This window comes from Coenobita brevimanus, unplaced genomic scaffold (assembly GCF_032717465.1).
Source record: "Coenobita brevimanus isolate Jiangsu-jjx unplaced genomic scaffold, ASM3271746v2 jjx.HiC_scaffold_2806, whole genome shotgun sequence".
In the NCBI taxonomy this organism is placed as follows: Eukaryota; Metazoa; Arthropoda; class Malacostraca; order Decapoda; family Coenobitidae; genus Coenobita; species Coenobita brevimanus.
This window is the reverse complement of record NW_027643770.1, coordinates 120,937-145,862: the sequence shown is the minus strand read 5'-3', so window position 1 is coordinate 145,862 and position 24,926 is coordinate 120,937. Positions and strand designations below refer to the sequence as shown.

The window sequence follows — 24,926 nt, the reverse complement described above, 5'->3', positions numbered from 1 at the left end:
ATATTTTGTTATGACCACTTCTTGTGCAAGAGTTGTTTGTTGTTGAGTAACCCTAGTTTGTCTGACCAAGCAGACCCATCAACCACAGGCAAGCAATTGCCCCTGCAGGGCTGTCCCTTGCAGTGAACTGATGTTCCCTTGCAGTAGACAGTGTCTCACCACAGTGAAGTGGGGAAAAGAATGTGATGGTTTGGATCCCCTATGGATGTTGCATTTACATCTCTTCACCCAGTTAACAGGGGCACCATAGCAGGCATGGCATTACCCCATTACTGTATTTGGTTATCACCCAGCACTGTAAATAGTTTCCAGGGTTAGAGAAAACCATAGGCTTGCCTCCCACTGTAGAGCTGCCTGAAGTGGAAAGAAGAGTGATAAAAAGTGACAGGAGGGATGGGTGAAACGGGAAGAAAGGAGGACAGCACAGAAGAGAATTATAAAGGTTTCAGTGTATAATAGGCCCTCATTGTAAGTAATTTATTTATTTTTAAATTTAACTGTCGGGGCCAACTTGCCTAGCCCCGGGCTCCTACGCTTCTTATGGGGCAACGTAGGATTGGATGATGGATGGATGTTATGTCCACAGTAAACAGCAGAAACACTTCCCATTGAAATTCATTTGCTACATGTAAAGGTAATTTGGCATTTGTCCTGGTTAACAGTAACAGTTGTAATGAAAAATTATGACAATTTGGATCACATCCCTGGCATATTATGAGGTCTTACTGTCCTCTCTGGTGAGGGACTCCTTCATGTGGTGGGTGGCAGTGTCACTCTTATAACTGGTCTGTTCAATTGCCTGGTTAAACAAATCTCCTCAAGAACTTCCATATCCCTTGAAAGGAGATTTGGCATAAAGAATATTAAAGAAATGATGCAGAGTAGTAGGTTGAGATGGTTTGGACATGCTGAGAGGAGGAGGGAGAGATACTGGCTGAGAAGGGTCACAGGTATGACTATGGAGTGGAGAAATAGAGGCAGACTGAGCATAACATGTGGTGAGGTCCTGCATTGACATTTCTGAGCAGAACTGAGTTGGGAATGACTCAATATCACCACACAGGGAATGCTGCCCTCAAGTGAAAATACCCACACATGTCATACTCTTTTAACTAATTTGGCTCAGCTATTTGTCCTTTTGTAGCTTATTTGATGTAGTAAGGAAAAACAAAAACTCTTGTCCCTTGCATTTCATCATGGCCTGGTACCATACAGCACACGCATATTATAATGATTGCTTCATGTGGAATTATTCACTTATATGATGAGTAAGAATTTAGAAACTTGCTTGTTTAATGAAAAGTTTTTAGCTTATATGATCACTGTGATCTTCATAGCACTTCCCCTGCCTGGTATACTTTTTGTAAGGTAGTTTACCTTTCCTGAGTCATTGTTTTACAACTAAAGTAAATTGGACGTCACATGAGGCTTGCAGCTTGGCCTGTGCAGACCTTCATTGTGCCTTATACGAGATCTGCAGCACGGCAAGGATTAGTGTAGGATAGAATCATCTGTGATTTTGCAGTGGTCAGTCTATTCTGTCTGACTGTTTCACATGAAGTACAATATGTACCAATACTTTTTTGATCAGCTCTGCTATCTACTTATAAGTATCTATTGCCAGATGCCTTAATCCCATAAGGCGTGGCTAAAATAAACTACCTCCATGTTGGTCTGTCCTCTGCCATTGACTGTTCTCCCTTCAACTCATACTCACCCCCCATCATATACATCACTCCATCCCTACATCTCATTCTTGGTCTCCCCCTACTTTTCCCTCCCTCCCTTTCTCCCTCCTGCCCTCAGATGCACTCTTCTAGTTAGTCTCTCATTCACCATTCTCTTCATGTGGCTAGACCATTTCGAAGTATTTCTCTGAACACTTTCAACGCTTTCACTCACATGCACAGTCACGTTCAGGAGAAATGATACGCATCTACTCATTTTGTGTACTATTGTATCCATTGCTGGTAAGATTTTGAACAAATTCTCTCACTTATTGGCACACTGATGGTCAGTGCAGCAGGCAGTAAGTGAAACGGTTCCTTATCTCACCAGCAGTAGACTCTGCAGTAGATAATATGAGCAGATGTGTATCCCTACTTACCAGTGCGGTTGTACATCTTACCTGTGTTAGAATATCAGACATACCTCTTATTAATGGCTAATTAGACATCAAATGAGGAAGTTGGCACCTCAGTCCTTTTTTTTTTTTCTGGATGCATTCAAGTACTTGGGTAGTGTGATGAGTAAGGATGGAACTTTGGGGGATGAAGTACGTGAAAGGGTACAGCAGGGAAGGAAGGTTGTTGGTACACTGAAAGCAGTGATGAGAAATAGGGAGGTGAGTATGGAAATTAAGAAGTCACTGCATGATAGTATTGTGATCCCTACCCTGACGTATGGAAGCGAGGCGTGGACCTTGCAAGAGGGGAACAAGTCAAGAGTGAGAGCAGTGGAAATGAGTTACTTGAGAGGAGCATGTGGAGTGACGTGGAGGGACAGGTTGACGAATGAAGAAGTGAAGGAACATTGTGGGGTAGATGTGGATGTGGTTGAAAAGATTAGGAGAAATACACTGAGGTGGTTTGGACATGTGGAGAGAATGGAGAATGAAAGACTGACTAAGAGGGTGTATGTAGGTGAGGTGGAGGGAGGGAGAGGGAGGGGTAGACCGAGGATGAGGTGGAGGGATGGAGTTGAGAGGTATATGAGGGAGGGGGGGGTGAGTTGGGGGGAGGGGAGTCAAATGGTGGGTGACAGAGTGACTTGGAGGCGTTTTGTCTGCGGCCACCCTTTGCGGGATTAGGGCGTCGGGCTATAGATAGATAGATAGAATAATGATGGTGCTGCTGCTGCTGATGATGATGATGATGTACTTTTTTCTTTCAGATGATGTGAACAACACCAGTAAAACAAAGAATGACAGTGTACCTTCATCACAGAAAATATACAACCTCTCCAATTCCGTCAAGGTCTGGTCTGATTTCCTGCGGCTTCACTTTCACCCAGACTCCATCTATCTCCTAGACAATATAATGATCCAGGGGGCCAGGGGGGCTGCGGAGGAGGGGGAGGAGGACCTGTGGAGTTTTCCGTCTGGCTCGGCTGTCTACTGCTGTAAGAAGGTTGAGGAGGAGATTACAGATCGCATCAGACGGCTGGCTGAATCTTGCAATAGCCTTCAGGTGAGTGCTGTCGGTATTGTAAATAATTATTATTATTTTTATGGTATCATTATTATTATCGTACTTACTCATCGCACTACCCAGGTATTAAAGAACTTGGGTAGTGTGATGATGAATAAGGATGGAAGTTTATAGGGTGAAGTGCTTGAAAGGGTACAACAAGGAAGAAAGGTTGCTGGTTTGTTGAAAGCAGTGATAAGAAACAGGGAAATGAGCATGGAAGTGAAAATGTCACTGCATGACAGTATTGTGATACCAACTCTAACGTATGGAAGAGAAGCTTGGACCTTGTTGGAGGGACACAAGTCAAAAGTGAGAGCAGTGGAAATGAGTTCTTTGAGGAGCCTGTGGAGTCACATGGAGAGACAGACTGACAAATCAGGAAGTGAAGGAGCGTTGAGGTGTGGATGTGGATGTGATCGGAAGCGTTATAAGAAACATTGAGATGGTTTGGGCGTGTGAAGAAGATGGAGAGCGAGAGACTGACGAGGAGAGTATATGTGAGGTGGAGGGCTGGAGAGGAAGGGGGTGGCCAAGGATGAGATGGAATAATGGAGTGGAGAGGTATATGAGAGAGGGGGGTGTGAGCTGGGAGCAGGGGAGTGAAATGGCGGGGGGCAGGGTGATTTGTTTGTGGCCACCACTTATGGGATTAAGGGGTCTGGCAATAGATAGATAGATAGATTATTAGTGTTGTCTGGACGTTGCTACTCCTCACCCAACCCTAGGGTGGGAAAGGAGGTCCGGATGATGATGGTGATAATGATGATTGTTGTTGTTATTATCATTAATAATCATTATTATTTTATTTTATGCATTAGCCTTCAGATGGGTGTTACTGTATCAGGATAGTGAGATTTTTTAAAGATGATAACTATTATTATTTATTATTATTATGTTGTAGGTGGGGGCACTCACCATCCACTCACTCGATGTAGTGCTGTCCTCAGGTGACTGTCCTTTCCTCTCTTCCTTCCTTCTTTCCATCCCTCCTCTTCTGTCTGCAAGTGACTGTATACTGAGTAACAAGCCAAATGGTTTCCTGTACACCAGGAAACATTAACTATGCTGGATGGTAACCATATAATATCAAATTTTGGTGCCTGGTGGTTTCGTGGGTAATTACGGGGTTCCAGTCGGATTGAGCTGGTGAAAGTTTATATCCAAGGGGTGGTTGGGGTTGATTGCTCACATAATGCCACTTGGGGATGAGTGAGACTGGTCACTCTCATCTCAAATGTCAAGGCCAACTTGCCTAGCCCTGGGCTCCTACGCTCCTCATGGGGCAACGTAGGATTGGGTGGTGGATGGATGGTTTCAATATAATTTTTTTGCACTTTTTCATATCCAAGAAAGAGTAGGTTAGGTCAGTTTTTTTCTTAGTAGCAGGTTAGGTTAGTTTGTTCATCGGTTCGGTAATCTGTTAGGTTAGGTGAGGAGGGAAATATAATAGGTGATAAGGAAGGAAAGGCTGATGAGAGAGAGAGAGAGACTGGAATGTGATCATCCTGGGAAAATCAGACTTGGCACCTAGAGCAGTTTGCAAAACTGGGATACAGAACAGAAATCCACGACCAGGACCTTTTAGACGTGATCTCTACCCCTGCGTGTGTGTGCCTGTAACTGAAATAGGAGTCGGGATCATAAATTGAATAGTTGACCATTTTAGTGTGGTGTTTGGGTGCCTATTTGTTCCTGTAACTGAAATAGTCAATTGAATGTGTGTATGTGTTAGTATTATAGTGTTTGGGTGCATTGGTGGTCAGTCATGTCTGAAATTACTTTGCAACTCATCTGATTTATGCCTTGAATGAGAATCAGAGCCACCCTGCTCATATGACAATAAGAGACAAAACAGTGACGGTGATGGTGATGATGGTAGTGGTGATGTTGATGGTGGTGGTGGTGGTGGTGGTGGTGGTGGTGGTGATGATGATCCATCCATCCATCCATCCATCCATTGCCAGACGCCATGTATCCCAAACGGGGTGGTCAAGGGCTTAGAGTTAATTGTTTTTACAGGGAGGGGCACTAATCCTCCACCTACCCCACTTGACACGTAGGGATGCCAACAGCATCTGGTGTTCCCAGGCGGTCACCCATCCAAGTACTAACCAGACCCAACGTTGCTTAACTTCACTGATCGGACGGGAAGCGGTGTACTCAACGTGGATGATGATGATGCATATTTTCAGGGGTTCCAGTTGTTGAGTGATGTACATAAAGGATAGGATGACGATGATGATGATGATGATGATATAATTATGACTGTGATGATGTAAAACAATTAACTCTAAGACGTTGGCCTCCCCATTTGGGATACATGGCGTCTGGCAATGAATGAATGATAGTAATTTTGATGATGTATATTTTCAGGGGTTCCAGGTGCTAAGTGATGTACATAATGGTATGGGAGGCGTGAGTTATGGCATCCTGCAGCATATATCAGATGAATATGGCAGTAAGGATTCCCTCACCTTTGCCACCTCACCCCCACACCTCCACCCAGCCACACCACAGGCCAGGACACTCACACACGCAGCCATAGTACAGGTAACTAATTACACAGGGTTTTTATTAATGCCATCAAGCTTATATGAATGCCAGCCATCTGAATTTTGTGCAGAATCATAAAGTAGGAACTCCTAAGCTACAGCACGGCACACCCTCCTTTGATGATGATGATGATGATGCTTTGAAAAAAATAATCCATAGCATAGTAATTGATGGTATATTGAGTCAGTTGTTACATGGGTTCAATTGGGATGTTTTTACCCAAGGGTCCCCCACCCAGCAAAGTCTAAAAACAAGTTTCCAGCTCATCTAAAGTGGTAGGTGTTTCCCTTCACGGCATTTCACTGCAAAAGGCCTGGGATGAGGTCATACAGTATGTCTTCAGGGATAAGGAGTTGAATAGAGAGGCTGTCAGAGATTGTGTGGTGTGGTGAGCCACCATTGGTTGACAAAGGCTGGTGCATGCAAGCATGGTGCGGTCATTATAAACAAACGAGCAGATGAATGTAATACCTTGAGTGGAACTTGTTACTTATTATATTTTCCTCTCTCTCTCTCTCTCTCTCTCTCTCTCTCTCTTTCTTTCTTTCTTTCCAGTCATATACAGAGCTGAGTCAGTGTTCGAGTGTATTGGTGCCGTTGTGTCTTCGTCAGAGTATCATTGACTTCGAGGCTCCATGTCCTACCTTCTCAGGCCTCACTTTCCAGGTCAGTGTATTATTATATATTATGTGTCTTTATTATTACATTCTATATTTATGATAATATATACAGTATACTGGTATACTATCATTGTTGTTGTTGTTACCCTGGCTTATCTGGACACTGACCTGGTGAACTGCAGGCTAAAATTGCACTGCTGCAGTCCATCATCCTCTTTTGAGGAGACAGGAAGGGATTTGAGGGATGATTGTGTCAGCACAATGCATAGCTGCCAGATAATATCAGTGTCATCACAGTAATGCTTCCCTCTTCAGCACTACTTTACTGTACTGCCTTACAAGCTGTGTTTACTGTACTGCCTTACAAGCTGTGTTTACTGTACTGCCTTACAAGCTGTGTTTACTGTACTGCCTTACAAGCTGTGTTTACTGTACTGCCTTACAAGCTGTGTTTACTGTACTGCCTTACAAGCTGTGTTTACTGTACTGCCTTACAAGCTGTGTTTACTGTACTGCCTTACAAGCTGTGTTTACTGTACTGCCTTACAAGCTGTGTTTACTGTACTGCCTTACAAGCTGTGTTTACTGTACTGCCTTACAAGCTGTGTTTATCTGTATTAGCCAGTATGATGTGGAGAGTGCGTATGACAGAGTAGACTGACATGGAAGGTGGCTGTGTCAGTAGAGAGGTGACCTGCTGTCCCAGTGGAAATGGTTCAAATCCTTTCAGGGGCAGGGAACAGTCTAAAGGATTTAAATTTTGTTAAAACAAACCTTACTGATCTCTCATAAGGGGTACCAGCATGTCATAAAAACACCCCACTAATACCAGTCCACTAGTCCTGTATGAGACAGCCCTAACATCTATGGTGCAGTCGCCAAAATCCGAATTCCAGATTTTCCCAAAGTACTGTGCCAATTTTCCAAAAGAATTTTGAGTCAGATTGCTAAAAGATTATTGTTAAAGGATATATTAACCCCCCAAAAGTCTTGTTTTAGCTTTCAGGGTCACTGCTCTATTAAAAGAAATGCCACAGCGGCTTACAGTTACGCAACCCAGCTCAGGTGAACTAACTTGAACCAGAAGATTGATTTCATAAGTTTTGTTCAGTGTTTCTGTCTTCAGTGACAAAAATTAATTGTCATTGTTCATTGCTGAGTTTTCAAATCCAAACTATGAAACCCATGACTCCGTGATAATATGTAATAGCATGGATGCTGTGTTGGTAGGTGGGGTAGCTTACCATCCACTCACTCGATGTGGTGGTGCCCTTGGGTGTCTGCCCATTCCTCTCCTCCATCCTTCTTTCCTGCCATCCTCTCCTCTCTTTCTTTCCTTTATTCTTTCCTCGTCCTTCTGCCTACGAGTGACTTTACACTCCCTCTTCTGTCTTTCTTTCCTTCATTCTTTCCTCTTCCCTCTGCCTGTGGGTGACTCTACATTGAGTGACAAGCCAAATGGTTTCCTGTACTACGCTGGGCAGTAACCATATAACCAAATTTTGGTGCCAGGTGGTTTAGTGGGTAATAATGCCACTCCAATCAGATTGAGCTGAAGAAGGTTTATATCCAAGGGGAGGTTGGGGTTTATTGCTCACGTAATGCCACTCAGGGATGAATGAGGCTGGTCACTCTCACCTTAAATGTCAGCACCAACATGCCTAGTCCCAGGCTTCTATGTTCCTCATGGGGCAGTGTAGGATTGGATGATGATGGTGATGATGGATACAGTGAAGATTTAAGGGAAGGCCAAGTAGGTGGGTGTCAGTGCACATAATTGATGGGAAGATAGTTTTGGTTTTCCAAAACAAATCACTTTTCCAAAAGCCTCTTGATCCTGACTTTCTCAGATTTTTGGAATTAAACTGTATTCAATATGGGCAGTGGGTGTTGGCGCTGAAGAGGTGTCATGTGAAGGTGTGTGATATGTAGGAGGACTGCTGGGTCTAAGGGAATAGTCTGTTAAAGCCTGTTCCCAAAGTTGAAAAAGAAAGAAAAAAATTATAATACAGTGGAACCCTGGAATTCGTACACTTCTTTACTCGTACAACTCAGTTTTCGTACAGCCTTTTCGCCCAAAAATCGCTCCAGTTTTCGTACAGTGACCCGTTATTCGCACTAAGAGATGCGGCGTCGTAGGTGCCACGTGGTTGCCAGTCTGACTTTGTCTTCCGCCAGCTAGGCATCAGTCATACAGGCTTGATTAAACTTTGTGATGAATTACGTACAGGTATTTTCATTAGAAAATTGTACATAATCATGGACCCCGAGAGAGCAGTGAGTCAGCTGGAGCTAAAAGTAAAGCAGTGAGAACAACAATTGGGCTGAAAAAAGAACTCATTGCAAAGTTTGAAAGTGGAACCCGTGTCTCCGATCTTGCCATTCATTATAGTATGGCGAAATCTACTGTTTCATCCATACTAAAGAACGGATTAATGTAAATTACATTGTTACTTATGGAAAAAAATGATTCGGTTTTTGAACAATTCGCAACTCGTACAGCCTCCAGGACCGAATTGTTTACGAATTCCGGGGTTCTACTGTATATAGATTAGGTGAGAGACTGTTAAATGCTGTTAAGAGTTTGTATGGGTGTGCAGGGATGACAGTATGTGAACCAGGTTGTTTTATTTGACTGCTGGATCAGAACAGAGATGTATGAGTCTCCATGGTTGATGAGTTTACAGTAACCCCCTGGTTGTCCAATGCTACGTTACCCAACAATTGTCATTAAATGACAGAATCTGGCTGGTTAAAGCAATATCCCTGTTTTACAGCATTAACCAACAAAGCACAAGGAAACCAAATTTTTCAAGTCATCTACTGTTCCCTGCCACAGTCAATGCTTGCCAAAACAAAGCCCTGCCTACCCACTCAGCCTCAGCCACACACAGGAGGCTGTCCAGTACAGGTCCATAATAAGTTTGTTAAGGAGTTTGTGCCATTTGTTGCCACACCAGGGCTCTTTTAGGGGTTTATGTTGCATTCCCTTATGCTGGCATGTGTGTGAATGGCTCCTCCTCCTACCAAGTGTCCAAGGATTGCCCTGTCTCTTGAGAAGAGGCGGGAGATAATCTGGCAATTCAGCAAAGGCTGGTCAGTGAATTACATGATAATGTACTATGATGTCTCCTCTATGCCACCACGTGGGAAAAACAACAAAATCTTTTACAGTACTACAATATAGTGAGTACAGTATGCAGTAGCTGTATGTACTGTATTACTGTAAAATGCTGTACCATTCTACTGTACTTGTCTTTCATTTATTACATTACTGCATGTCTGTTTTTTCAGCATGAATTACTACTAAGTACAGTACACTGTATGCACAGTACATTAATACTGTACTACAGTATATAATATAGAGTACCATGACTTACCATCTCATGAGGACAACTATTTGGGGTTGTTTTTTCTGTGTTTGGATAGTTTTGCGGTGCAGTACAATGTAAGGTTCTTGTAGGGGTTAAGTCCCTCGTGGAGATGGTGGGGGTTTAGTATTGCATTAGCCAAAAAATGCATTATCTGACATGGCTTTGGCTGAATTATGATGGATAAATGGATGGACTACTGTATATATTGGATATGGCTGGTGTTATAGAAATGAAATGCAGGGTAAGACAGTGAATGTGGGTTTGTTCCTAGTGAGAGAGGGCAGGGTATGGCAATTGCCTGTACTGATGTTTGCTGCTGCTGGTGAGAATTAGTGGGAGTTACAAAGCTTGACAAACAAGTTAGGGAATGTGTGCAAGAAATATTTGAAAGTGAACATAGCACAGAGTAAAGTTATGATTTTTGAGAAGAATGAAGTCACAGAGTGGGTAATAAAATTAATTGGAGTGGAAAGTAAGGACATGAATGCTGTCAAGTATCTAAGTAGTGCAGTGATGATGGATGATAGTTTAGTGGTTGAAGTGTGAGAAAAGGAACAGCAGAGGAGGGCTGCAGATACATTGAGGGAAGTGACAAGGAACAGGAAAGTGAGCATGGAAGTAAGATGACATTACATGACAGTATTGTTATTCCCATATTAATGTATAGAAGTAAAGCATGGAATTTGTTGGTAGGACTGCAGCCAAGGATGAGAGGAATGGAAGTGATTTATCAGAGAGCAACATGTGAAGAAACATAGTGAGGCAAAAATGAATAAGCAGGTTTATAAGCACTGAGTTGTTGTTGAGTGTGTGGATGAAAGTGTTAGGAAGAAAACCCTACCTAAGTACTGAAAACCACTTGGCTTCTTACTCAGTGTAGAGCCAGCATACTGCTGACTTCAGGTGATTGTACTCTCTGTTATCCTGCCCTCTCCATTGCTAGAGACAATAGTGGGGTGTTGCATGATGATTGATGATGATGGTGATGGAAATTGATGATGATGATGATGGAGATTGATGATGATGATGATGATGGTGAATGGGTAGTAAACACTGGCTAAAGAAGACTAACAACTTTTCAGGAGTCCAATGCATACTTGAGCAGCAGTGTCCTTGGAGCCTTCTTGGAGACGGCCAGCACGGTGTATCGTACCCGCACCGGCCCTCTTCCTGTGTCAGCACTTGCACACGTACTTACACTGGGAGGACGCAAGGTTAGTTTCATTTAGTTTTTGTTTTGAAAAGTGTTTGGAGCCATGTGCAGAATGTTTTTATTTATTTATTTATTTATTTTTTACCAGCGGTGTGGAGCCATGATTCTGGAAGCTTGAATGGTGAGTAAATGGAAATGTGGCTTATTCATTTGGACAGACTTTGTTTAGTATCTCATGCTATCAAGTTTTCCTGGCTTTCTAGACCCTACCTCACTCCATCTTGGTGTGGGAAAGATCTTGATGATGATTGTGGTGCTGCTGGGAAAGCTTTGTAACTGGTGGTATGTGTTGCCTGGTTTACCTTATGGTGACTCTCAATGCTGCATTGTCTCTGGCAGCATCTTTTATCAATTCCTAAACCATGAGGTAGTTAAAGAATGTCATCCCGGCTTCACAGTTCTGCCTCTTGGTGCTGTGCTGTCCACAATCACATTCATAGGTGTGTTCGCTCTGTGTTCATCCTCCATTCTCTTGACATGTCCACATTGCCTTAGTTTTCCCCTGCACATCACATCACCAGTGCCACCAATTGGCTGCTTGTGTTTTTTGGCCTACAAGGAAGTTGAAAACACCAACATTAATAATTTTCAGTGTACCAGCATAAATGGCATCTAAAATAGTTAAATATTGTGTGAAAATAACTTTGACCTAAAATTAAATGCTTGCTGGATGGTGTTATGCTTTGGTTTAGCTGGAAAAAAAGAGGGAAGGGGCAGTTTCTTAAACATCAAAAAGATCGGCAGTCTTCAGTTCTGTCTATTTTCTTATTTATGGCTGCATTGAACCATAACATTGTTCAGCAAGTAGTTGATACTGCAAAATTAGTATGCACTGAGTAGTTGTGAACAGCACGGTGACCTTAAGAGAACTGAGTGAGCGAGCACCACTGCTGGCTGCGTGATGTCATGCTTGAAGATAGACGTGTTTTTGTCCAGCCACGGTTTGACCTGTTGTATTCTTTTGACCTTGGTTGAGTCGACGTGCTGTGAGTACATGATGTGGTGTGAGTGACACCTGGTTCCTGCCCACACATGCCTTCCCCTACCCCCCATCTCTCTCTCTCTCTTTCTCTCTCTCTCTCCTTATCCCACTTTTTCTAGCTACAGTACTTAATTTCCCTTTATCACTGAGGTAAGCAATGGGGGTCGACAGAACAATTATTCATCTAAGATTGCAGAGAACAAAAGGGAGGCGGAGGAAAGATTTAGGAAGTGGAGAGATGGTATGGGCCACAAGGGCTTAAGAGTAAATACAGATAAAATGAAGGTGATGGTATCTAGGGCTGGTGGCAGTACTGTCAGATAAGGGGGAGAGTGGCCATGTATGATTTCCCACCAGGGTGTGGGAAATAATTCCATCTTATGCAGTGTGTGTGATAATAAGATGCATAAGAGATGTAGCGGTGTTAAAGGTAGACTGCAAGATAATGCAGTATATGTGATAAGTGGATACCTAAGAGATATAGTGGTATTAGAAGTAGACTGTTGGATAATGCTAATTTCATGTGTGCAGTGTGTCGGGGAGAGCAGGTGGAGATTGTCAGGTGTGAAAGGATTGATCTTGGTGGTGAGTCTCTTGAGTGTATGGAAGAGTTTTGGTATTTGGGGACATGTTGTGTGCTGGAGGTGAGGCAGGAGCTAGCCTTGTGGCTAGAGTGAGGAGTGGTTAGAAGAAGTTCAGGGTGCTGTTACCTCTCCTGACATTGAGAAGACTCTCTCTCTGGACTAAGGGATCTTTGTATGTGGATGTTTTAGGAGTGTAATGCTGTATGGTAGTGAGATCTGAGCAGTAAAGGAAGAGGATATTCGCGGGCTCAAACGAACAGAAACAGCAGTGATTAGGTGGATGTGCAGTGCATCCCTGAGTGTGAGGCCTGGGGGGGTCTGGGTTTACGATGGAAGAGTTGAGGTAGGTTGGGACTGGAGTGTAATGGTGTTATGATGAGGAGGGGTAGATTGAGATGGTTTGACCATGTGGAGAGGATTGGGGATGATAATTGGGCGCAGAAAGTGAGAAGTGTTAATGTTAGGGGTAGGGTAGCAAAAGATAGACTGAAAAAGACCTGTGACGAGGTTATTGAGTGCTACCTCAGGGATAAGGGACTAAATAGGGAAGCTGCCAGAGATCAAGCAGCATGGAGAGCTGCCATTAGGTGATCAAGGCCGGCGCATGCAAGCATATTGGAGCCTTGAAAAACAAAACGAAACTAAATGAAACGAGTCTCACTACCAAAAGCATTATATTTCTCGCACATCTTTTCATTTATAAAGGCCCCAACATGCTTGCATTCATTGGCCTTGGTCACCTAATGGCAGCTCTGCATGTTGCTCGATCTTCAGCAGCCTCTCTGTTCAGTCCCTTATCCCTGAGGTCACAATGTATGACTTCATCCCAGGTCTTTTTTGGTCTGCCTCTCACAACCCTACACCCAATATTCATGCAGTATACAATTTCCCTTAGTGTAAAGGGGACAACAGTTTCGCCAGCTTCTGGCAACCACCCACAATCGAAGAAATTGTACTGTTTCAGTTCCCTTCCCCTACTATAAGCATATCACACAAATAACAAGATGCTTCTGATTCCAAAAATTATTATTATGCAAGGAAGAAGGAACCAAAGGCCCCAAAAGACATCTGTCCAGTCTTTCCAAATACGTCCACTTTTCTTGCCTTGTTGACAAGACTAATTTATCTGTGTTTTCTGATTGTTACACTGAGTGACCAGCCAGATGGATTTCTGTGACCCGGGAAGACATTTCCTACAGACGGTGGTACCACATAACCAAATGATGGCTGGTGGTCTAGTGGGGTAAGGGGTTTCAGCCAGATGGAAGCTGTAAGGGCTTCCATGTGAGTGTTGTTTGGGGTTAATTGCTCACGTAATGCTGTTGGGGCAAGTGAAGCTGGTCACCCTTGCCTTAATTGTTGGAGCTGTGAAGCCTGGCCCAAGGCCTCCGTTTATATGGAGCACTGTGGGATTTGATGATGATTGATGTCAAATGCATTTTTTGTTGTTGCTTCAGACTTGACTGGATCTGAATATGAGGTACAGTACTGCAGAAATTCAGTCACTTCATCTGGCCACTTCCAATAATATTTTGGGGTTTTTGTTTGATGGGAGTACAGTAATTGGCCACTTGCAAGTCTGTAGTGAGGCTGAAACTATTGACATGTACCAATTTTTGTAGTATGAACATAAATTGTGTTTAGAACAGAAAAATTGTTGGTGAAAATAGCTTTTACAGTATCAGGTGTTTGCCGACCATTGTTATGCTTTGATTTTGCAGTAAAAAAGAAAAATATTGAGCAATATCTCAAGCATTTTCAAAAGGTGGACGGTCTTCGATTGTGTACTCTCATTTTTACGACAGAATGGAAACAGAAAACTGTTGAGCATGTATTTGATGTAATGTCAAAGCAGGTTTTACATGATATTTTTCTGTTTTAAGTGTGATATATTTTAATACTATGAAATTGACCGGTGTAGATATTGTGAACTTCCTTGTAGGTCCAAACTATTTAGTGGTCAGTTGGTTAGAGTGTGGCTTGAGGGGTTCATGTGCCTTTGGAATTGATACTTAGATGGAGTTAAGAGAGTGGTAGACATTGTGCTTTCCATGTACATTAAATATGGTGTTCTTTCAGGTGGCTGGTGGAAGCATAGTGCTGCCCTTTGATGTCAGTATAAGTGATGAGATCTGGTTATCAAAGCACCTGGTGCCTCTGAGTGCTGGTGCTGCTCTAACGCCAAACCTTATCAGTCAACTGCGAGCCATGAGAGGCGTCTTGCCAGCTACAGCTTCCAGGTAAGCTGTCCAAAGGCATACAATAATCTGTCCACTTGAACCCTCATCATTCCAGTGATGTATTTTTCATTTTACTTGAGCAGCCACCAGGAGAGTTGACTCTGTAGTTTTATTCTCTGTTCTAAGGAGTTCCAGTGTGCAGGATGTGTTAGGAGTGTAATATTGTATGGTAGTGAGACAGGGCAAGGAGGAGATATGTAGGCTCAAATGTACGGGGATGATAGTGATTAAATGGATGTGTAAAAATGACAGAAGGCAACAGAGTTCAGTAGATATCCTGGTCACAGGTGCAGTTTTGTACTGCACATAAGATTAATAGCCATATACTACATGTAAATATAATATAGGTGGGGGCGCTCACCATCCACTCACTCAGTGTAGTGCTACTCTCGGGTGTCTGTCCTTTCCTCTCCTGCATCCTTCTTTCTTTCCATCCTCTTTTGTGTTTCTTTCCTTCATTTTTTCCTCGTCTTTCTTCCTACGGATGACTTTGCACTCCCTCTTCTGTCTTTCTTTCCATCATTCTTTCCTCTTCCTTCTGCCTGTGGGTGAGTGTACACTGTACACCAGGAAACCATTTACTACCTCGGTGATAACCATATACAGTAACCAAAATTTGGCGCCTGGTGGTTTAGTGGGTATTTACGGTGCTCTAATCAGATTGAGCCAGTGAAGGTTATATCTGAGGAGTGGTTGGGGTTTATTGCTCACTTAATGCCACTCAAGGATGAGTGAGGCTGGTCACTCTCATCTTAAATGTCAGGACCAACTTGCCTAGCCCTGGGCTACACTCCTCATGGGACGATGTAGGATTGGGTGATTGATGGATGTGTATATGCAAATACAGTATATATATATATATATATATATATATATATATAATACTCCCCCAGTATCCCTGCTTGTCGTAAAAGGCGACTAAAAGGGTTGGCGGAGGGTTAGTGCCCCTCCCCGGAAAACAACTAACTAAAAAAACAAACAAGAAGCCTCGGACAAGGACTGACCAAACGTTGACGACCCAGGACCGGACAAAGGACTTGGTAATGTGTACATGGAATGTAAGAGGAGCAAATGATGAGGTGAAAGAGAGAGAGATTGTCCAGGTGCTTGAGGATGCGAAAGTGGATGTATGTGGAATAACTGAAACAAAATGGAGAGGAGAAAGTGTGAGAGAATGGGAGTATGGATGGGGTATATGTGCAGGAGTAGATGAGAATGAGAGGGCAAAGGAAGGAGTGTGTATAGTTGTGAGTAAAAGATGGAAGAAGAGCATAAGACAGTATGGATCAGTTGGGTCAAGGATTGTGTGGGTAAAGTTGAAAGTTGGAATACAAATGTGGGCGATTGTGTGTGTGTATGCGCCAACGCAAGATCGTGCTAGAAGAGTGAGAGAAGAGTTCTGGACAAATGTGGAAGTGTGCATGGAAAAGTTTGGAAGGAATGAGAGAGTGTTTTTGATCGGTGATATGAATGGTAAAGTTGGTAATGTGAAGGTGGATGGAATAGTTGGTGAGTGGGGTGTGCCTGCTGAGATAGATGAGAATGGGAGTGCGTTAGTGGACATCTGTGCTGGGAGGGGGTTGGTAATAGCCAATACCCTCTTCAGGCATAAAATGATCCACAGGTATACATGGCGAGTGATGAGAAGGGTGGGTGGTGAACTGAATGAAAGGAAGGCAATGATTGATTATGTGTGTGTGGATGAAAGGATGCGAAGATGTATATTGGATGCAAGAGTTTATAGAGGTTGGGGGAGTGGCCTTTCTGACCACTACTTGGTGGTGGCCAGAATTAGGATGCAAGTAAGATGGAGGAATAGAAGAAGGGAAAGACGAGAGGAAGGAGTAGTTGCAAGGAGAGTGGAAAGGTTACAAGAGGATGAGAAAAAGGCAGAGTATAAGAGAGAAGTGGAGGAACGATTGGGCAAATATGAATTGGAGCAGATGGGAGACGTGGAAGGTGTGTGTAAGATATTTACAGAAGAAATATGTGCAGCATGTGATGTGGTGTGTGGAAGGAAGAGAAGACGGAGGGGGGTGCAAGGAACAGCGTGGTGGACTGAAGAGGTGAAACAGGCTGTGGCACAAAAGAAGAAAGCATACAATGAATGGATAAGAAATAGGGGCGTGGAAGAAGTTGAGAGGCAGAAGAGAGAGTTATATGTGGAAAGGAAGAGAGAGGTGAAAAGATTAGTAAGAGAGAGTAAGAAGAGAGTGGATGAGGAATTTGGAAGGAATTTGAGTGTAAAGTGGAGGGACTGTAAGAAAATGTTCTGGAGAGAAGTGAAAAGAGTAAGACAGGGTGGAAGTGAAGTTAGCAGGGGAGTGAAAGATAAACATGGTAGATTACTAGTGGAGAAGGGAGAAAAAGTGAGCAGATGGAGAGAACACTTTAAGGAATTGTTGAACGTAGAGGATGGAAGTAATGCGAGTATAAGTGGCTGGGGAATGGCTGGGAGAAGGAGGGAGGTGAGAAGACAGGTAGAAATCAGTAGGATAGAGGTTGTGGAAGCAATGAAGAAAGTTAAATCGGGGAAAGCCCCAGGAATTGATGGAGTGTGTGGTGAGATGCTGAAGCATGGGGGAGAGATAGTAGTAGAATGGATGTGGAAGATGTGCAGATTGGCCTGGGAGGAAGGTAGAGTCCCGGAGGATTGGAAGTCAGGTATAATTATTCCCTTGTACAAAGGAAAAGGGGAAAAAGAAGTGTGTGGTAATCATAGGGGCATTTGTCTTCTTAGTATAATAGGAAAAGTGTATGGTAGGATACTTATAGACAGAGTTAGAGAAAGAACAGAGAAATTAGTTGGAGAAGAACAGGGAGGCTTTAGGAAGGGGAAGAGGTTGTGTAGATCAGATATTCATTCTTAGATCTTTAGTGGAAAAGTTTCTAGAGAAGGGAAAGAAGTTGTATGCGGCTTTCATGGATTTGGAGAAAGCATATGACAGGGTGGATAGACAAGGATTGTGGAAAGTGTTAAGAATATATGGAGTAGATGGGAAGTTGTTGAATGCTGTGAAGAGTATGTATGATGGTGCTAAGGCTGCAGTGCGTGTGGATGGTGAACTAAGTGAATTTTTCTCTTTGAAAGTTGGTTTGAAACAGGGATGTGTCATGTCTCCATGGTTGTTCAATCTGTACATGGATGGGGTAATAAAAGAGGTACAAGGTAGGGTAGTGGATGTTGGAGTGGCCCTGGTGAGAGAGGATAGTGTTTGGAAACTCCCTGTACTGTTGTTTGCAGATGATACTGTGTTGTTGAGTGAAGATGAAGGGGAGCTGCAAGGCTTGGTGGATGAGTTTGAGAGAGTGTGTAAGAAACGGAACCTAAAGGTGAATGTAGGGAAGAGTAAAGTGATGGTCTTTGAGAGAGGTGAAGTCAGTGAATGTATAGCGAGGTTGGATGGTGAGGAATTGGAAAATGTGAGTACGTTTAAGTATTTGGGTAGTGTGATGAGTAAGGATGGAGGTTTGGAGGGTGAAGTGCTTGAAAGGGTACAGCAGGGAAGAAAGGTTGCTGGTTCCTTGAAAGCAGTGATAAGAAACAGGGAAGTGAGCATGGAAGTAAAAAAGTTACTACATGACAGTATTGTGATACCAACTCTAACGTACGGAAGTGAAGCTTGGACGTTGTTGGAAGGACACAAGTCAAGAGTGAGAGCAGTGGAAATGAGTTATTTAAGAGGAGCTTGTGGAGTCACGTGGAGAGACAGGCTGACGAATGAGGATATAAAGGAGCGTTGTGGTGTTGATGTGGATGTGATAGGAAGCGTTGTGAGGAACACACTGAGGTGGTTTGGCCATGTGGAGAGGATGGAGGGTGAAAGACTGACGAAGAGAGTGTATGTGAGTGAGGTGGAGGGTGGAAGAGGGAGGGGGAGACCGAGGATGAGATGGAGGGATGGGGTGGAGAGGTATATGAGAGGGGGGTGTGAGTTGGGAGCAGGGTAGTGAAATGGCGGGGGACAGGGCGACTTGGAGGCGATTTGTTTGTGGCCACCCCAAACGGGATTGAGGCGTCTGGCAATAGATAGATAGATAGATATATATATAAAATATGTGGTAGGTGGGGGCGCTCACCATCCACTCACTCGATGTAGTGCTGCTCTCGGGTGTCTGCCCTTTCCTCTCCATCCTTCTTTCCTTCCATTCTCTTCTGTCTTTCTTTCCTTCATTCTTTCCTTGTCCTTCTGCCTACAGGTGACTTTATACTCCCTCTTCTGTCTTTCTTTCCTTCATTCTTTCCACTTCCTTCAGCCTGTGGGTGACTCTACACAGAGTGACAAACCAAATGGTTTCCTGTGCATCAGGAAACCATGTACTAAGCTGGGTGGTAACCATATAACCAAATTTTGGCGCCTGGTAGTTTAGTGGGTAATTATTACACTCCAATCGGATTGAGCCAGTGAAGGTTTATATCCAAGGGGTGGTTGGGGTTGATTGCTCATGTAATGCCACTCAGGGATGAGTGAGGCTGGTCACTCTCATCTTAAATGTCAGGACTAACTGCCTAGCCCCAGGCTCCTACACTCCTCATGGGGCAATTAAGGATTGGATGATGGATATATATATATATATATATATATATATATATATATATATATATAAAAGAGGTACAAGGTAGGGTAGTGGATGTTGGAGTGGCCCTGGTGAGAGAGGATAGTGTTTGGAAACTCCCTGTACTGTTTGCGGATGATACTGTGTTGGTGAGTGAAGAGAAAGGGGAGCTGCAAAGCTTTGTGGATGAGTTTGAGAGAGTGTGTAAGAAACGGAATCTAAAGGTAAATGTAGAGAAGAGTAAAGTGGTGGTCTTTGAGAGAGATGAAGTCAGTGAATGTACAGCGAGGTTGGGTGGTGAGGAATTGGAAAATGTGAGTACATTTAAGTACTCGGGTAGTGTGATGAGTAAGGATGGAGGTTTGAAGGGTGAAGTGCTTGAAAGGGTACAGCAGGGAAGAAAAGTTGCTGGTTCTTTGAAAGCAGTGATAAGAAACAGGGAAGTGAGCATGGAAGTGAAAAAGTTACTACATGACAGTATTGTGATACCAACTCTAACGTATGGAAGTGAAGCTTGGACGTTGTTGGAAGGACACAAGTCAAGAGTGAGAGCAGTGGAAATGAGTTATTTAAGAGGAGCTTGTGGAGTCACATGGAGAGACAGGCTGACGAATGAGGATATAAAGGAGCGTTGTGATGTGGATGTGATAGGAAGCGTTATGAGGAACACACTGAGGTGGTTTGCCCATGTGGAGAGGATGGAGGGTGAGAGACTGACGAAGAGAGTGTATGTGAGTGAGGTGGAGTGGGGGAAGAGGGAGGGGGAGGCCGAGGATGAGATGGAGGGATGGGGTGGAGAGGTATATGAGAGAGGGGGGTGTGAGTTGGGAGCAGGGCAGTGAAATGGCGGGGGACAGGGCGACGTGGAGGGGATTTGTTTGTGGCCACCCCAAACGGGATTGAGGCGTCTGGCAATAGATATATATATATATATATATATATATATATATATATATATATATATATATATGTGTATATATATATATATATATATATATATATATATATATATATATATATATATATATGTATATATATATATATATATATATATATATATATATACTGTATGTATATATATATATATATATATATATATATATATATATATACACATATATACCCTATATATATATATACAGCTGCCGCAAATTGAATTAGGACCTCCCCCCACAAGGGACCGTACAAAGAAAACAGAAATCGTAGTATATCACAATGTTTGTTCATGAAATGCCATTTATTGATAAAAAATCATGTTTCCCTTGTTTTTCAGGATCAGTTGGATGCATTTTGGTATGGAATTACTTAGATCTCTAATGTAATCTAAGGACATTTCTTTGCACCAAACATTTGTCAGTTTAGTCTTGAGGTTGACCAGATTGGGTGTCTTCTTCTCTGCCATGATTTTCTTCATCTTTGCCCAGCAGTTTTCTATCGGATTTAGATCCAGACTGTTGCCAGGCCAGTCGAGGACCTCAGTCCGATAGTCCTGAAGCCATTTTGTCACCCTTCTTGACTTGAGACATGGAACTGAATCGTGCATGAAAAAGTCGCATCCAAGAATAGCAAAAAGGTTTAGCAAATGATGTTTCAGACCTTGAATGTACTGGCCACCATTCATCATCAAGTTCTTAGGAAGAAAGTAGAGGCCTCCCCTTCCCAAATCACGGGAGGCAGGGCGACGAACCTTGGCAGAATGCACCTGGAACACTTGAAATGTCCTTTCATCGGAAAACATAACTTTTCTCCACTCATCTGATGTCCAGTGTGCATACTTCTTGGCAAACTGAATGCGCTGCTTCTTCGTGCGGTCAGTGAGAATCGGTTTCTTGGCTGCTGTGTGGCTTGGCAAACTCAGCTCCTTCTGCAAGCAGTGTTGGATAGTTCAAATTGAGACGTCTTGTAACAGCTGGGGATGCATTCTCTTCAATTCTACTGCTGTCAGAAGAGGATTCTTGATTACTTCCCTCTTTAGAAGCGTATCTGTACCTCTGAAAGTTGTCCTCTTCTTTCCACCACCATGCTCGTGCTATGGTACGGCTTCAGGTGGCAGGCTGCAAGCTGCAGCAAGAATCTTCATGACGGTCGACTTTGCACGTCCAGTACCTTCACAAATCGTGTTGATAGGGACATTATCCTGTCACCATGCAATGATACAGACCCTCTCATCCCTTGAGCAGTACTTTCCAGGCATGAAAACTCGACTCTAGGAAAAAAAACAAGGCAAACAGTAATGCATACGAAAAAAGAGTGAGGTGCAAGCTCGGGGCGACGGGAACATGTACTTCCAATCTCGCTTCTGGGCAAGCACTGACATGCTGAGTGTTTCACCACCTCCCGCCAACACCAGATGAGTTGCCAGTTACTTCTTGCCCCCCAAAACTCACTTGGTAGAGGTGGAAACACAAAGCAAGGACAGACAACTCTCCCACAGCAATTCTGTGTGTAGGTCCTAAATCAATTTGCGGTGGGTGTAATTATGTATTTACATCCATATACCACCTCTGTATGCTGCTTTCTCATAAGCTCTAAGCAGTATTATATGATAATCTGCTGTAAATTCAGGCATTTGTACAATTTTGTACCTTAAGAGTGGTACTTCCCTCCTCAGTTAATTGAAGTGCTATTATAAGTGTGACAGTCTGCCTCTCACAGCCCAATTCCCGACATTCACACTTCTCACTTTCCACACCCAACTGTCATCCTCCATCCTCTCCACATGCCCAAACCATCCCAATCTACCCCTCATCACCACAACACCAATACACTCCACTCCCAGCCTGTCTCTCAACTCTTCAATCACGAACCAGCCCCTCAGGCCTCATGTTCAAGGACACACTATACATCCTTTTAATCACTGTCATTTCTGTACATATGAGCCTACAGATCTCATCTTCCTTTACTGCCCAGGTCTCATTACCATATAGCATTACACTCCTAATGCATGCTGCATACAAAGGTCCTTTAGCAATGAAAGGAGAACCCTCTCCATGTCAGGAGAGGTAATAGCTCCCTGAACTTCTTCCAACCACTCCTCACTCTGGCCACAGAGCTGTCTCCAGCCCCACCTCCAGCACATAACAGGTGCCCCAAATGACAAAACTCTTCCATATACTCAAGAGACTCACTAGCATGATCAATACTTTCAACCTGACAATCTTAAATGCTCTCCCCAACACACCACACACATGAAATCAACATTACCTTGCAGTCTACCTCTAATACCACTTCATCTCTTATGCACCCACTTATCACAAGCACTGCACAAGATGGAGTTAGAACTGGAGAGGTCATACTGTATATAACATTCAATTACTCCTTCCCTAAATGAGGTCTCCCTGATTCTTCATAAAATCAATTAGATGTAACAAGAATAAATAAAATACTTCACTGGAGGGATAAATTAAAATATGAGGAACATGCTTGTCACTGAATACTCAAATGCAGGTCTAAAGTAGGATAAATCTAACACTAAAATCAGGCAATATATTCTTTTTTTGACTCCAGTTATTTGTAGGTTAAAAAAAAATCAACAGCATTTCCTAGCACCAAATCTGGAATGTTACAGAAAGAAATAATATAAAGGCTAAGCTGTTAAAAGAGTGGCTAATACTGACATGCAACAGAAATGAAGGAGTGATGTGATGTGGATGTGATAATGTTAGGAGATATACACTGAGGTGGTCTGGCCATGTGATGGAGTGAGAGACTAACTAGGAAAGTGTAAGTGAGTGAGGTGGAGGGGATGAGAGGGCGGGGGAGACTAAGGATGATGTGTAGGGATAGAGTAGAGAGGTACAGTAATAATTCTTCCAAATACCTTCCCTACCACACTCAATATATTTTGCCATGATAATTCTTGCACTCACTTGGCTCATCTTTATTTTTGTACAGGGGGTACAAGCACAGCCTTTTTCCCCTCTGCTGGCAGTTTCACTCATTGATGCCCTCCCACATATCTCCAACAAGCACTTCATTCCATTCTCTCCACTACATTTAATCATCTCGGCATACACATTATCAGCCCCAGTGCTTTCCCATTTTTCTTTTGCTTCACAGCACTCTTCACCTGTGTGAGTGTCACGTTTCCTGGCACTGCATACCTTCTCTGCACACCCCCAAAACCAGTCATGTTTACAGCCGCTCTGCTCTCTCTATTCCCATTCATCAGGCTCTCAAAATATTCTTTCCATCTGGTCTGTATTTCATCCCCATGGGTTAATAATCTACCACTTACATCCTTCACACTTTCACGTTTCTTTCCACTGTCACTTCTACATTTCCACACCTTTTTTCCAGAAAAACTTCCTATTTTCAGAGTAGTTGGCATTCATTTTTCTTCATAGATCATCATTTACCTCCTTCTTTTTCCTCTTCACTAGTCTCTTTACGTGCTTCTTGCTCTCAGTATATTCAGTTCTTATTTCAACTTAACCCTTGACCTGTAACCACTTTAGCCACTATTCCTCTTTTCCTCCACTGCTCTCTTAACCTCATCATCCCTCCATGCTGTACCTTTCTTCTTTGTTGTTACTCTTGCCTTTGCTGTTACTCTTGCCATGATGATATTAATAATAATAATAATAACAACAGTAATGATGATGATGATGATGATGATGATAATTTTACAGTATTATGATTTTCTGTCAGGTGTGGTGGGAGGGTCACTGTTTGGTGACTTTGAGGCTCAGCAAGTGTGTGGGTTCCATGCATCTTCATCTGGGAACACAACAAGTTGGACCTGGGGCACCACAGTTCCTCCGCAGGACCACACACTTGGCACACTGTATGGTGAGTACACTATAGCCAGCTTGTTTTTTCATGTAATGAAAGTGGGTCACACACACAACATTCACTGTATAGTGAATATGGTGCCTGTCAGGCATCTATACCATTCTGCTTTACCTTGACATAAAATTGTCATCTCCCCATACTGACTGATGTGGTGTAACAAGATTAACAGTGGAATATCATGCTATATTCTGTTCAGTATAACTTGGCCTAAAATTGCCATCTCTCTGCCTCGAGTGTTGAGTGATAGCAGTAGTTTAACAAAGGAATATGGTGGTAGTCCTGAAAATTTGCTGTGGAAGGGATGTAGAGCTTTAGATTTGTTGTCATTGAACTACAGGAAATAAGCTGAAAAATTATGAAAGTCTCTTCCAAGTTAAGATGAACAAATTGTAGTCCATTTATCTGTAAAGCATCTCTTAGTGTTTAATATAATATCTGGTATATCAGGCATTTTGTTGAGATATACAGGGTGTCCTGCAAGAGTTTTCAAAAACTTAAGGAGATTATTCTAAGGGTAAAATTTAGTAAAAAATGCTGTGTCACCTGGCCCAGTTCTGAGCCATTACAGAGCTACAGTTACTGATGACCTGATGGTTGAAAGTGGTCTTCCTCATAATTAGCCCATAAGGCCATTGTAACTGTGGCTCTGTAATGGCTGAGAATGGGACCCATCTTGATACAGCATTTTTTACTCAGACCTCCTGAGTTCTGAAAAATGCCACAGAATATCCTGTATATGAAAATTTACCTAACCTCTCCTGTGTGGTGATTTCTTTTTTATTCTCTTCCTGCTGTCTTAAGGTTGTTTTATTCAGGCT

General features: G+C 42.9%; 1 protein-coding gene and 1 pseudogene across 1 annotated transcript in view; one reads left to right on the top strand and one right to left on the bottom strand.

Annotated features, from left to right (window-relative positions):
* LOC145390084 (protein misato homolog 1-like) overlaps positions 1 to 24,926 on the top strand; it is a 43,700-nt gene that overhangs the window by 4,105 nt on the left and 14,669 nt on the right. Inside the window, exons 3-9 of the mRNA XM_080265152.1 lie at positions 2,946 to 3,188; positions 5,565 to 5,741; positions 6,300 to 6,410; positions 10,821 to 10,952; positions 14,597 to 14,757; positions 20,588 to 20,592; positions 23,965 to 24,105. Coding sequence (XP_080121278.1) covers positions 2,946 to 3,188; positions 5,565 to 5,741; positions 6,300 to 6,410; positions 10,821 to 10,952; positions 14,597 to 14,757; positions 20,588 to 20,592; positions 23,965 to 24,105 — 970 coding nt within the window. The remainder of the gene's footprint in view (positions 1 to 2,945; positions 3,189 to 5,564; positions 5,742 to 6,299; positions 6,411 to 10,820; positions 10,953 to 14,596; positions 14,758 to 20,587; positions 20,593 to 23,964; positions 24,106 to 24,926) is intronic.
* On the bottom strand, positions 5,255 to 5,371 carry LOC145390086 (5S ribosomal RNA; annotated as a pseudogene).